Genomic DNA, 13737 nt, shown 5'->3' with positions numbered 1-13737 from the left:
TAATTATTCTAATTCAAAATTTATTATCTAGTTTTTAAAATAAAAAATAGTATACAGGCTTGTATTATAAAGAGTGACAAGTTATTGTTAGCAAAAGGGCATAAATAAAGTAGTAAGTTTGTTGAAGCAAGTCTATCACTCAGGAGCAAGGCTAGTGTACAGTACAGAGCCGGTACATCTCTAAATGAAGTCCCTAATCTAGCTCTTGGTTGCCTCTCTGACCTCTCCTCCTCCTCCTCTTGCTCACGTGGCTGGAACACTAGCCTGTAAGTCAGACATTCGAGAACGCCTGCATCTCAGGGTCTTTGCTTTCCTTGCTCCCTGCGAAAACACTCTTCTCCCGGATACCGGTGGTATTTTCCTCCTCTCCTTCTTCCAGTTTTGGCTCAAATGCTATCCTATGTTTGTTGTGTAAGACTTTATTTTTGTAAAAATATACCCAAGGTGGGGCTGGAACTTACAACCCTGAAACCAAGACTCATATATTCTACCAACTGAGTCAGCCAGGTGCCCCTCAAACATCTTCTCAGTGAGGCCTTCTCTAAGCAGCTCTCTGCTCCTTCATCCCCGGAAATTCTTATCCTGTTTTGTTGTTTTTCCATAGCTCTTATCTTCTATCACAGTGCATTTGCCTATTTTCAATCTTCCCACTATTTGAATGTAACCTCCAAAGGCAAGATTTTGTTGTTGCCTGCTTTGCTTCTAAGTGGGTGCCCACCACATAGGGCAATGGCTGGCATGTAAATGCTAACAAGAACTTGTTGAATGACTGAAAGTCTGCAGGAATCAGAATGTTATTTAGTAGCTTAAAAAAACTTAAATCTAGAAGTCAGCTGAGATTTCTTCTTCCACAAAGTGTGTATATCAGAATTTAATTATTTGAGTTTACTTGTTCCTATTTTTTTTTAAATTTTATTTATTTATTTATTTTGAGAGAGAGAGAGAGAGAGAGAGAGGTCACAGGTAGGCAGAGAGGCAGGCAGAGAGAGAGGGGGAAGCAGGCTCCCCACTGAGCAGAGCCTGATGAGGGCCTTGATCCCAGGACCCTGAGACCATGACCTGAGCCAAAGGCAGAGGCTTAACCACTGAGCTACCCAGGTGCCCTACTTGTTCCTTTTTTAAAACATTCAGCAAACACTGACTATGTGTAAGGCATTAGGCTAAGTGCTGAGACAAAAATGAAAAAGACCCTGTTCTTTCAAGGGGCTCACATTAGAGCAAAATAAAAGAAACAGCTTAAAAAAAATTTTTTTTTGAACCACAAAACCAAGATAAGTACAGTGTGTGGTACACAGAAAATAGTAAAATTTAGCTGCCTTCCCTCTGGTTTTTCTACTGCTGGTTACAGTAAAGCAAGTACTAGATAGATGTATAGTCTGGTATTAAGTATAAGAGACAGGACTATAAATTTCAGACAAAGGATAAATAAAGTAATACAGCTCTTATGCAGAACATCATTAACAAGGTTAGTCTGATCTGAAGGTTAATAAACAACCGAGATGACCAGAGGACATCTTATGAAAAGCACCATGCAAACTTTAAAAGAATCCAAAATTAGTGATGATCCTGACATTCCAACAACTATAAATCTTAAGGAAAACAACTATTGAATAGCAGTTTTTTTAAAATTAATTTTTTATTATGTTCAGTTAGCAATTATTACAAGTATTAAAACATTTACTGGCCCATACTTACCACCTGCCTCTTCTATGGCAAATAAATTTTCATGTCATATATATAAATTCTGTCACTTTCCCCCATACCTCTTTGCTAACAGCAACTGCAATCCATAATGGATTAGATTTACACCACTAGAGCCAGTGTCCATGGAATCTGTTGGCACATATGTGGCATGGTTAGAGAGGTGTACCTTTTCCTTCTTTGCAATGGTTGAAGGAAGTCCTCTGAAATCCACCTCTTACATATCTTTCTTATTGACCCTAGAGTAAAAAATCAGCTGTTTATGGTAACTCGGTAAATCATTCCAAAATTTTATTTTAATATATTCTAAGAAGAAACAATTAAAATTTTAACTACTACAAGTTTCTCTGGGCCATAATCTCAGGGTCATGAAATTGAGTCCCATGTGGGGCTCTGGGCTCGGCAGGGAGTTGGCTTGAGGATCTCTCCCTCCCTCTGCCCCTCCCTCCACTCTCTCTAAAATAAATGGATAGATCTTTAAAAAATGTTACAAGCTTCTCTGGAAATATGCTGACATTATCAAACAATCTTAACAAAAATAAATTCCATTCCCAAGTATATTAGTACTTTCAGAAAGTCACTGTAATCTCTTTAAAGTAATAATAATTGCAATTTTGAGCATATATCTACTGAACTCTACAAGTATTCAACACACTTTATACAGATACATCATTAACCTGAAGAAATTGACCCCGGATGGTTAATTTGACCAGTGCCACACAGTCATAAAGTGGTGAAACTAAGGTTTACATGGAGATCTGAATGAATTCAAAACTCTTTTCTTGTCAAGTGTTTAAAAACATAGAATCTAAGTAACAAGTAAGAAAATCATGCTGTTGTCATGCTACTGTCTTAGGCTTATTTTGAGTACTTTCCTTTGGGGTGAGGTCATATCTGGGTTAATGTAAATACAATTTTCATGTTATATACTGACATCCCACAGATTTTCACTGGGGAGCAAAATATGCTGCTAAAACCATAGCACTATTAATATTGCCTATCTTACTTGGGAATAAAAAAGTTGGGAATTAAGCTCCAATCACCAACTAAAAATGTCTATTTTTTAAGTATGCAGTTCTTTCGCATGTGGGTATGTGAAGTTATCTTTAAAAACTTGATGGTCTACCAGATAGTTAGAATTTGCATCAGGGCATCAACTAGCTGCTTGAACTTTAAAGCATTCATTTAAAAAAAATCCCATTATAGGGCAGAATGGTTTAGTAATAACAGGTTCTAAGGAGATGAGAAATTTAGTGAGTGTGGGGATGAGGATGTAGAATTAAAGAATGCGAAAAAAAAATCAAGAAACGCTGTCCTTATTTTAAGCTGAGACATATGAAATAGGCTTGCAGGTAACTTCTGCAATTTCATGCAAATAAAAAATAAAACTAAACTAACTGATAATAGCAGAAAAAGTCCTGGATTAAAAGATGGGGCGGGGGAGGGGGTGCGCCTGGGTGGCACAGTTGGTAAAGCAGCTGCCTTCGGCTCAGGTCATGATCATGATCCCAGTGTCCTGGGACCGAGTCCCACATCGGGCTCCTTGCTCAGCAGGGAGCCTGCTTCTCCCTCTGCCTCTGCCTGCCTGTGCTCACTTTCTCGCTCTCCCTCTGACAAATAAATAAATAAAATCTTAAAAAAAAAAATTAAAAAAGATGGGAAAAACAATGCCAACTACAATCAAATTTGGGTAAGAGCTCTGCTTTGTATTAGGTTTGGAATGTTAAATCAGTTAATGATCTATACATCTCAGGTTTCTCACCTATAAAATGGACACAGACTTTATTTATGCAGCCTGTTGTACAGATCAAATGAGATATCCAACTGAAATGGATTTGTATCAAATCAGACCTGTAAGAAAAACAGAATGTGAGGAAGGGGAGAAGGTAATTTCTTTTTTTCTCTGCTACCAGTCTCCCAGACAGAAAAGCACAAAGTACAGGCCCTATTAACTGTATATTATTCAGGACAAAATCTACTAATATTTATGATTCTTAAACATTTCCCCCTTCTTTTTCATTAGCCTTTTAAAATGAAAATCTAGTTAATTTTTGTAACCTGTATATTTATTGAGATTCAAGTATGACAAGTGGTGACAGGCTGGCTCAAAAAAGCTTACTTAAAATAAACTTTAAAACACTTGTAATAAAATTACAGTGATTAGAGAATTATTATTGTTACATTATAGAATCTTAAACTTCTGACTCCTATGTTTTTAAATTTATTACTTTGTCATCTGGTCATTCTGAAGGCAAGGAACAGAAATACGACACTCTGTGTCACTTACCTCAGAGAAAGAGCAATCTGTTGTTTACACAGCACTTAACCCCAGAGAACCTTTCCAAAATCAAAGTCAAGAAATGTATTTAGTTAGAGTTATGAGATAAATAGGAAAAACAATTTTATTCTTTACCAACAAATCCTTTTTGGACTGCACATTACACCCGTTGTACATGCATACTCACAGAGCCCACATACCGTGTACAACGTGGACACCAGTGAAGATTGCTTATTAGTCAGCCTTCATCTTCACAGCCAAAGGTTTTCACTAATGGATAGTTAATAATTGTTAATAGGGTCTGCTCTGTATTCTGCTTAGCATGAAGCAGAGTGAAGGACAAACCACAGGGCTATTATGTCCTGTGGGAAATACATGGTCCTAGGCTAGAGAGAATTTGGCCTTCTGGATTATTTGCTTCTTTACGACAGCAGACTCAGTGAGTGTGGACACTGAGTGCGTCGTGACTGTTTCAAATTAGCCAGGAAAGACTAGGTGATAATAAACCTTTAAGCGAAAGAATAAAGTAGTCTAATGGATTGGTGAGTATCTACTTTTTATAGGAATGCTCTCCAACACAGTTCGATAGCTGCTTTTCATTTGGCTTTGAACTACTGGCATGTGAAATTCTTTTATGGAGGACAAATAGCAGCAGTATCTTTCATCTGTGAACACTCATAGGGTAAAGTACTGGAAACAGAAAGAACAGAATTCAGTTCTTGTTGAATTTAGTTAAACATAGGCTTACTACACATCCTCTACCAAAGTTCCCAAACTGAAAGTGCCGCCTATGATAGTTACATAGTTATGGATGTGTCAGTAGATGGGGGATTGAACTTTGGACAAACCTAGGCTGAAGAACGAACTAATAGTTTACATCTCAATGGAATATTATCTTTATATGTATTCCCAAGCCCATGTATACAGCTAAGAAAAAAAGCACATGTTTAATTTAGAAACCACAAAATGTTTATGTAAATGAAATCTTGCGCTACAAATCTACTATCTTCAGACTTACTGTTATTATTTTTTACCCACTTATTATAAAAAAACTAGTTCTCAGATTCTGCATACAGACAGCTTTATGTAAAATATATAAACATTTGTCCAAATTGGTACACAGATTGCATAAATATGGCAATTAAGACTGCATTTACAGATGTGCATGTACAATGCTGTGCAAATTATCACAATATTACAATTTCAGAAATTATCCAAACTGGAATCCAAGTAAAGCAATTAGTGAAAAAATACCCATGCGGAATTTAAATATCTCAGAACAAATTTAAATGTCTTCAGTAAAAGGTCACACATTTAAAATAGTTTTATTCATTTTATTTGTATATGTCAAAATACATTTTTATTTCCAAAATAGTGGGTTTTGCAACTAGTTTCATGCAGAAACAAGGTCTGCTCAATACTACCAATAAAATCAATATAGCACAGTAGCTGTTCAGTTTTAGATACAAAGAATAAATAACCTAAATACAAAACACTAAAATATTAGAAACACGTATTTAATCATTCTTCACAGGCATCCAAACTTCACAAATATAATCCTTAGCATGCCTAACTGTTGTGCAACCAGAACATGTTGCAGTCACTCAAACTGATCAATTATCTGTATATTTTATGTCCACATAAGACCATGGAAATTCTCTATATTCAGACCCACCATTCATACAGTTCAAATATAACCAAAAATAAAATTCCCATAACTATCCTTGTACCTTTAAAAATCAAGAATCCTGAGCTTGGTAGTAAGAGCATAACCTTATATCTTCATAAAACCAATCAAGAGAAAGAGGACTTAAAATCCTGCTTACCAAAACACCCTATCCCAGCCCCAAAGTAATCTAAAATAGGCAGTAGAACACAATGACCTTTTAAAATGAAGGGGTACAAATTCACATTTAATATAGTATACAATACAATCCATAATACAATTAGCTACTATAAGCTTTATGATGTACAATTTATTCAAATGGCTGAACTGTTCAGTGGTTAAGGAGACAGTTATGTGCCAGAAAGATGTAATAGTTTTTTGCATGGTTTGATGAAAATATAAAAGCTATTTGTCCAAATAAAAGCCATCTTCACTATGTACTTGGTTCTGTTTTTTTTTCTTCTTTTTCTTTCTTTCTTTTTTTTTTTTTTTTAAAAAGGCCACTGAAATGTATAAAATGGTCTGAACATGATGGTGGTATCAAAGTCAATGCCTCTTCACATGGCAAAAACAGTGCATTTAACATTAACTCATGGGTTAAGTCTGCAAATGATTTCATAGCATTACTTTGGCTAGCACAACAGTTTTAGACAGCACTCAGATAAATATAGGTATGTGAAATGTGAAGCAATTATCTTATGCAACTTGAATTGTGGTTGAATACTATCAAATGAAAACTGGAAATAAAAGTAAAAGCACTTTACAGTAGAAAACTTTTGTAAAGATAGGGCTCCATATAATGTGCTACTTTTAAAAGTCTTTATATCACATTGTTAGCAAATTTTGTTTTAACACTATTATGGAGTAGCCTACTTTGCATTAACAGACATTTGAAATAAGGAAATTCTCAAGCATGCCATGTGGTGGTCTAAAAATCAAAACAATACACTTATTTATATATACAGCATTACTCAGTACCTGCTAAAATGAATGTGAAGATTACAGAATCTAACATCTTATACTACAATAATAAAAAACAGAAACAAAGAAGTGACCAATGAAGGCAGAAAACAGGACTTAAAAGAATCTAATCTCAATTGACTTTAAAGCATTCATATAAGAAATAAATGCATATTGCACAAACAGTGAAAGCAAATGTTCCACCAAGCAGTTCAGTTTCAGGTGGAAGACAAAACAGCATGATCCTAATACATAACAATGGTATCCGAAGAATGAGTGTTCTTTTCTGTAAATGAGAAAGCTGTGAAAACATAGAAGAGTCTGCCACATGAAGAGTTAGAAGGAAAAAAATACAAACCCAAACTTAGATGTAAAGCAAAAAATTAAATATCGAAAAACTGGAAACTGTGGCACATCAAAAAATGTTGAATAACTGTCTTCTGTGAAAGCTCAAAGTTTTTGTTGACACAAAAGTATTTATGTACAACTAAGGCTTACTGGTTAAATATCTGAGGCATATCTGGCCTTGAACACTTTCCTTATATGCTGGAGCTGTAAACAAGTTTTCTCAGTCATTAAAAAAAAAATCTTCTCAGCAGCTGCATTAACATGAAACAATGGTCTTGACACAAGGAAAAAAAAAAAAAACCAGAAAATTAAACAAAATTCCTAGATAAGAGGGCATTTGGCAGGATATCCAAAAATGACAGTCTCCAAGGATTCTTCCCAGGCTTCCAGTGACTGTCAGTTATGGTCCACTGGGTTGCTAATATGTGCAATTCCATTATTTGCTGCTTTTTATTTGGAAAGTTTGCTTATAACTCTAATCAAGGCCCCATTTTCATCCTTTAGCCTCTGGTTGTCTGCTTTTAGGTCTGGTAACATCTGTGAGAAGAAAAATAAAAGGAAAAGTTTTACTTCAATAAGAACATACAATGTTATTCTTAATAAATTTTACGTTTTCACCACAAGACACATGAACAAGCTTTGTCAGTTATATAAATTTCTAGTGGCTAGAACATATATGAAAGAAAAAACTTGATTTGTGAAGCTAATTAGTTTAATAAATGATGGAATTAAAAGTTTATTCTCCCAAAGTTAACAACTGGAATGTACTAAATCACTTGCTATTATGACTCACAAGCACACCATATTAGAGCAGCCAAGAAAATGAAGCCTGTTTTTGTTAGGATGGGCTCTCAAAGGGAGTTCCTCTAAGACTTCCTGTCAGCACCTAAACCAAGGCCTTTTACTTTATTTACATCAGATCTCAATCCATAGTACTTACTACTATTCCACAAGGAAACCAGCCTATTTAGCAAAGTTCTGAGGAAGTTAGACTTGTTCTAAATTATTGAAATTCCTTAAAGGATTCACCTGTAATACCAAGTTTAAGCAGGTAGTACAATGTGTGATCCAAGACAGATGCTCATTAAATTATAATAATTATTACTATTATTAGGAGAGTATAAGCCAAAGTAGTCAGTCTGTATTTGTGAAAATATCTAAGCACTGAAAAAACCACCAGTATTTGGAACAAAAAAACACATTTCCACATCCTCAAATCTTCACATCATCTATTTTCTATTTTATAGTCAAACTGAAGGAGGGGGTAGAAATGTTACAAGTAAACTGGATTTTCCACTAAGAATGAATTAAATCATATGTGATCTGCCAGATTTGCTAGGAAGTGGAACAGCTTATATTTTGGGCATTAAAACACAATTTGCAAGGTACTTAAAATATCTTTCTAATATCTCTCCTCAGTTATCAAAATGTACTTGGTTGTAAAATTAGATAAAAGCATGTAACTTCTACTTGGCAAAATTACGTTAAGCAAAATCTTTATGAAGAGTTTAACTTTATGTGGAACCAATCAATTCTTGTGTTCACAATATATGGGTATAAAATACAGTAAGTTTATGTATTAGGATACCTCTGTAATAAAGAACTGAGTGAATATTAACTAAAGTGGTTCTCACTGAAAATGGTATTATTTTGAAAAATAGGTAAAGCATGCTTAATCTTCAGCTTCAATGTATTAATTATATGTCAAATGTTATACTGCTTATGTTCCATTTTCTTTCTAATAAAGAATTTTAAAATTATATTTAAATATTTAATCCCTAAAATATCTGTAGAGCCAAAAAAGTGCACAAGCCTTGCAAAAGTGCAGACAAGTCTTTAAATCCCTAAATCATTTCCTAAATTTATTGTAGTTTATCAGTTGGAATATATCATTAGTGACACTTTCTAACATTCTGAGAAGCCATGCATAATTAACAGTTATATGATAAGCTTCAGACACAATGGCATTAATTTGTAAAAGTGAGCTTAAGACACGCTTACTAATACAAAAACACCTGCCTGGCTCTACCAAGAAGAAATGATGAAACTATAAATTATAGGTTCACAGACTGCAGATGCCTACAGAACCCTGAGCGCTTGGCTACCACTCTTGTCAAGGCCCTATTCTCAGTCAGCAGTCGCTCATTTAACTCTCTCAGAGTTTGAATTTGCTTTATTTGATGCAGGTTCTGCAGGAATTAGAACATAAGAAATAGAAAATAAAAAAGATAAGAAAATGGAAAAGAATACAATAAAAACACAAAGAATCACAGATACTGAACATAAGAAGAAAAAAATTAAGAGTCTTGACTGTAAGGATATTCACTCCATGAGATTTGCAAAGGTAAATAGTGTAGTCCTAAAATTCCATAGCAAACAAAATACATAAAAATTTCCAAAAACTTTGTCTGCAAAACCATTCAATGATAATGTTTTAATAAGGAACCAAATTCAGTAATACAATAATTAAATCTTTAAATTCTAATTCTATGGTCACATTTTCCTATGTATCAGTTTATTAATTCATAAAAGATATGTTATGCAAGATAATACAATAAAAGGCAATCAATTAACTATGTTATTTTTTCACCTGAAAAGAGGGTTCCTTCCAACATTCAAAACAAATAGCTACTTCCGCAGGTAATTCACAGTTCAATAAAACATAGCTCTGCTCACCCACTACTGTAATGTCCTTTATTTTCAAAGAAAAGTATTTTTGATTGATAACCCCTCCACTATTTGCTCTCCAAGGAAAAGAGTATGTGAAATGTGAAGAATTAATAATAAATCCTGAATCTTACAGTCATTACTGTCTAATTTCTTCTATACCTAAACATCAAAAGAGATTGCAAAATGATCTGAATTATAAATGTTCTCCTAGCTCACCTAAAACCTGAATTTAGAAAGAAGAGAAGCACAAGATACCAATAATTCACAAATAACGGTTATCAGTACTGAGAACAATTAACGGAAACATAGTATCTATAAGCTTACTGTAACACCTGAGTTGATAAACAGCACTATCTCTTGTAAGTAGGAGCACAGTTTACTTACTTTGAGCTCTTCTTCCATTTCAGATATTCTTCTTTCTAGAGCTCTTCGTTCCTAGATCAATTTAAGGTACCAATATTAATCATGTTAATTATTATATTCTTAATTTTCTTCTAAATTGTGAAAGAGTGGCACTGTATAGAGTCAAAAATCAAATCAGGAGCAGTGTGGAAAAAGATGTGAGGCCAGTGATGTGTAAAGAGCTTTCCAAATTTCGAGAGAAGTAAATATGAAGATTATTATTTTTATTAACTTCTATAATCTCTTTCTTCAAGCTTTGACTTTCTAGTAAGATGCTACATAACATATTCAAAATATACATATTTTTTAGTTTACATTAAAACTTAGGAATAAACCAATATTCAAGAATATTGAATTCAATATTCAAGATCACATAGAACAGAAAAAAAACACACACATAGATGCAATTATTCTACAGTGACAGAAGCAGAAACGCAAGCAGCAAACATGCCTAAAAATATGTGTAGTTTAAAATTTCAAAAGGATCTAAGAGAAGGTTCATCTCCTCCACCTACAATGTTTCCTAGCCATTATTTATCCAATTGACTTTTATAGCTCTGTATCTGGGTCGATACTGTGTGCAGCATTAACGCAGTGAATCTGATGAAGAAGCACCTGCAGCACTTATTGTAAAGTACCTCCTTTCAAAGAGTGACAGGCAAAGGCAACATACATTACTGCAGTGTATGGTTTTACTCTCCCCTAAATAAAAAGCATTCTAGGGTGTTACGCAAAAAGCAAGCAGCGGTAATTAATGTGCTACAAAACTTTGGTTGTTAGGTCATACCGCCCAGAAGATACTGACTCTTGCCGGTCACCTTTCAGATACAAACCATTTAAATTTAGTTTAATCACTATGAATTTCCAAGACATTCTTTCCCAGATTAATAATTAATGTTGATATTTAGTAAAGCAGTACATTTACTGTAAATGTTAATGTTTTTAGATTACGTAATGTAAAAAGTAGATGGAATCCTACTCAAAGTCTTTTAAGTACATGTTATTCTAGTAATAGCTGGTTTAAACACTATTATATAGAGAAAAATGTTATCTTCTATGAAAAAAGAACTTTCTCCTAGTTAATAATACAGCCATGACTATTCATAAAAACCACTGCACTTCCCAAAACAGTAGGATATACACCATCATATTTGATTCTCATAACTTGGTGAAATCTTATAAATAGTGTATTTCCTTCTGTCTCATCATCCTCTATTTTATTAGGCACCTTCAAGATTTTAACTATTCTGGTAAAGCAAGACAGGAATACTATACCAAACTGTCTCGCTGCCAAATCAGCAGCTATAAAGTTGTAGGCAATTTCTTCTGTTTTGACAAACTTACTAACATAAAAAAATATGGTTAAGAGAAAATACAGGTGAAGTGCTTAGCCCGGTACTTGCCTGGAACATTAGGGTGCTGAATAAATGTGATAAGCAGTTATTATTAATACTATAATTACTAATGTCTGTTAAGTTGAAAGTAAACTAGCTACTTTGTAATTTATTTGCATTTGACAGGCAGACAAAGGTCAGGTGAGACCATAGGAGTATCAACATGTATACCATGTGTGCACAAGCCTAGATAAAAAAGGACAGATAGGGGCGCCTGGGTGGCTCAGTGGGTTAAAGCCTCTGCCTTCAGCTCAGGTCATGATCTCAGGGTCCTGGGATCGAGCCCCGCATTGCGCTCCCAGCTCAGCAGGGAGCTTACTTGCTCCCTCTCTCTCTGCCTGCCTTTCTGCCTACTTGTGATCTCTCTCAGTCAAATTAAAAAAAAAAAAAAAAGGACAGACATCATTTCTCTCTTTATTTTTTTGCTCAGAAGGTAAATTGGCTATTTTTATAACAGAATGGAGGAAGGTGTTTTATCAGCTGCTCCTGATTATTTATTCTTTGTCCTAGCTACCCAGGATGTACTTTCCTGTCCAGCTGAAACTCTGTAGGTCTAGCCCTAGTCACTTGGACTAACAGATACTCTTTTTCTTTAACTTTTTTTTTTCCCTTTAACTTTTGATCATTTATACATTATCAACTGCTCAGACTAAACTGGTAGAGTTCTTCCTATGGCCACTGCCAGACCTCTGAGTAGTAACTATAATAAATTGAGAAATACAGGTAAATATATCATTGTCAAATAAAAAATTACAGAAAGACATAAAAAAGGGCAAAAGGCTTTTCTAGTAATTAATTTTTTGTTTAAAATATGCTATTTAAGTATTTAAATTCAAAATTAAATAAAGTATCATTAACCTTAAAAGAAATTTGAGAATTTGATGTCCTTAGAATCTTTACAAACTTGAAGAATGGATTTAAATTTTCCAAAGAATTAAACTAAATGTATGCATGATCAAAATGTTTTAAGTATACCACCACAGAAAAACAAAGAGAGATAAATGGCCTTTCAAAAACATCAGATTCACTATCACAATGTCTACACTTTCAGAATCAAGGCAAAGATCATTTTTTTAATCTGTTAAAAGAATAGCATGGTAAATTAAGTCTTAATACTTAGAGAGGTAAGGTAATTTCACACCTAGAGAGATCTCACAGAACTGTATAAAGAAGATAAACCAGAAAACATTCCCAATTAAATTAGTATTAATCTGTACTAACAAAAACTACCATTCACAAAAATAAAACTAAAAGAAAACAAAAAGCCCTACTATTGCTTATGTAAAACAATAAAGGGGTCAAATGACTATTCAATAAAATGGATACTTACCCTTTTTTCCATTTCTAATAGTGACCTATCAGCAAACCTTTCTTGTCTCTGTAACAAAGTAAGAAATATAAAAGGGATATAAGTGCAATAAAGGAAGGGTGCGTGAAGCTGAAGGAGGCCCACAGTGTCTCCTCTAGTGGTTTTCAAATACATCACAACATTCAGGTAAAGAAAAGAGAAAATAATTTTGTGTTGAAACAAGAAAGAGTTAAAGGAATGCTTAGAAATAGAATGGTCTCCACAGCTCTCATGGTCTACTCGTGACTTTTCCTCAGGTCTGTGCATAGTATAGTAGGGGCTAAGGATGGATGAGTACCGTGGAACAAAATAAAAAACATCCTAGAGTTTCCTCTCCGATGCTCAAGGTCTCTCTTGCACATCACTAGGAGGAGTGGCTAATCTGAATGGTCAGATTCTAGGACCTTGACTGAAAGGTACCTGGGACTGGGATAAGTGAGCATCCAAGGAGCCAAGCCAGTAAACTGGCCTAAATTCTGTTGTCTATCACAGCTTCATATTCCTCCCTCTCTATCTAGAGTTTTCTTTTCCAATCATCCATCCTCCAAAATTGGTAAGAAAGTTTACACCCCCTGTCACTTATAAGAAATCCTAGCTATAAAGCTTTTCTTCTTCTGGTGAGTTTAGGGCTCTCATTTTTCCTTTCCTGTACTATGCTATCAACTCAAAGTTGACAAAATCCTGAGATTTGGGAGATAGAAAAGGACTCTTGGAATTTTAAACCACATGTTAAAGCACTACCTGAAGGCTCTGCATGTGGATTCAGAGTGAAGGGCCAGTTAAAAAGAAGTGGTATCCTAGGGGTACCTGAGTGGCTCAGGTGGTTAAAATGCCTGACTTCGGCTCAGGTCATGATCTCAGGGTTCTGGGATCAAGCCCCATATTGTGCTCCTTGCTCAGCAGGGAGTCTGCTTTTCTCCCTGCTCTTCCTCCCACTTATACTCTCTCTCTTACTCTCTCTCAAATAAAT

The 13737-nt window shown here is 34.6% G+C and overlaps 1 protein-coding gene across 4 annotated transcripts in view; it reads right to left on the bottom strand.

Annotated features, from left to right (window-relative positions):
- Positions 1 to 5299: 5299 nt before the first annotated feature.
- The window catches only part of PPP1R12A (protein phosphatase 1 regulatory subunit 12A), a 141915-nt gene continuing 133477 nt past the window's right edge, over positions 5300 to 13737 (bottom strand). For 3 of the 4 annotated variants that reach the window (XM_082742788.1, XM_082742791.1, XM_082742790.1), the window contains 3 exons: positions 12750 to 12797; positions 10008 to 10058; positions 5300 to 7490 (listed from right to left, as the gene is read on the bottom strand). In XM_082742788.1, the coding sequence (XP_082598914.1) occupies positions 7404 to 7490; positions 10008 to 10058; positions 12750 to 12797 (186 nt within the window). In that variant the 3' untranslated portion in view covers positions 5300 to 7403. Of the gene's footprint in view, positions 7491 to 10007; positions 10059 to 10812; positions 10844 to 12749; positions 12798 to 13737 lie in introns of all 4 variants that reach the window. The other variant, XM_082742789.1, reaches the window with a different exon arrangement.

This window comes from Mustela nivalis (genome assembly GCF_964662115.1).
Source record: "Mustela nivalis genome assembly, chromosome: 7".
NCBI classification, from domain to species: domain Eukaryota; kingdom Metazoa; phylum Chordata; class Mammalia; order Carnivora; family Mustelidae; genus Mustela; species Mustela nivalis.
This window is presented reverse-complemented; position numbering and strand designations above follow the sequence as displayed.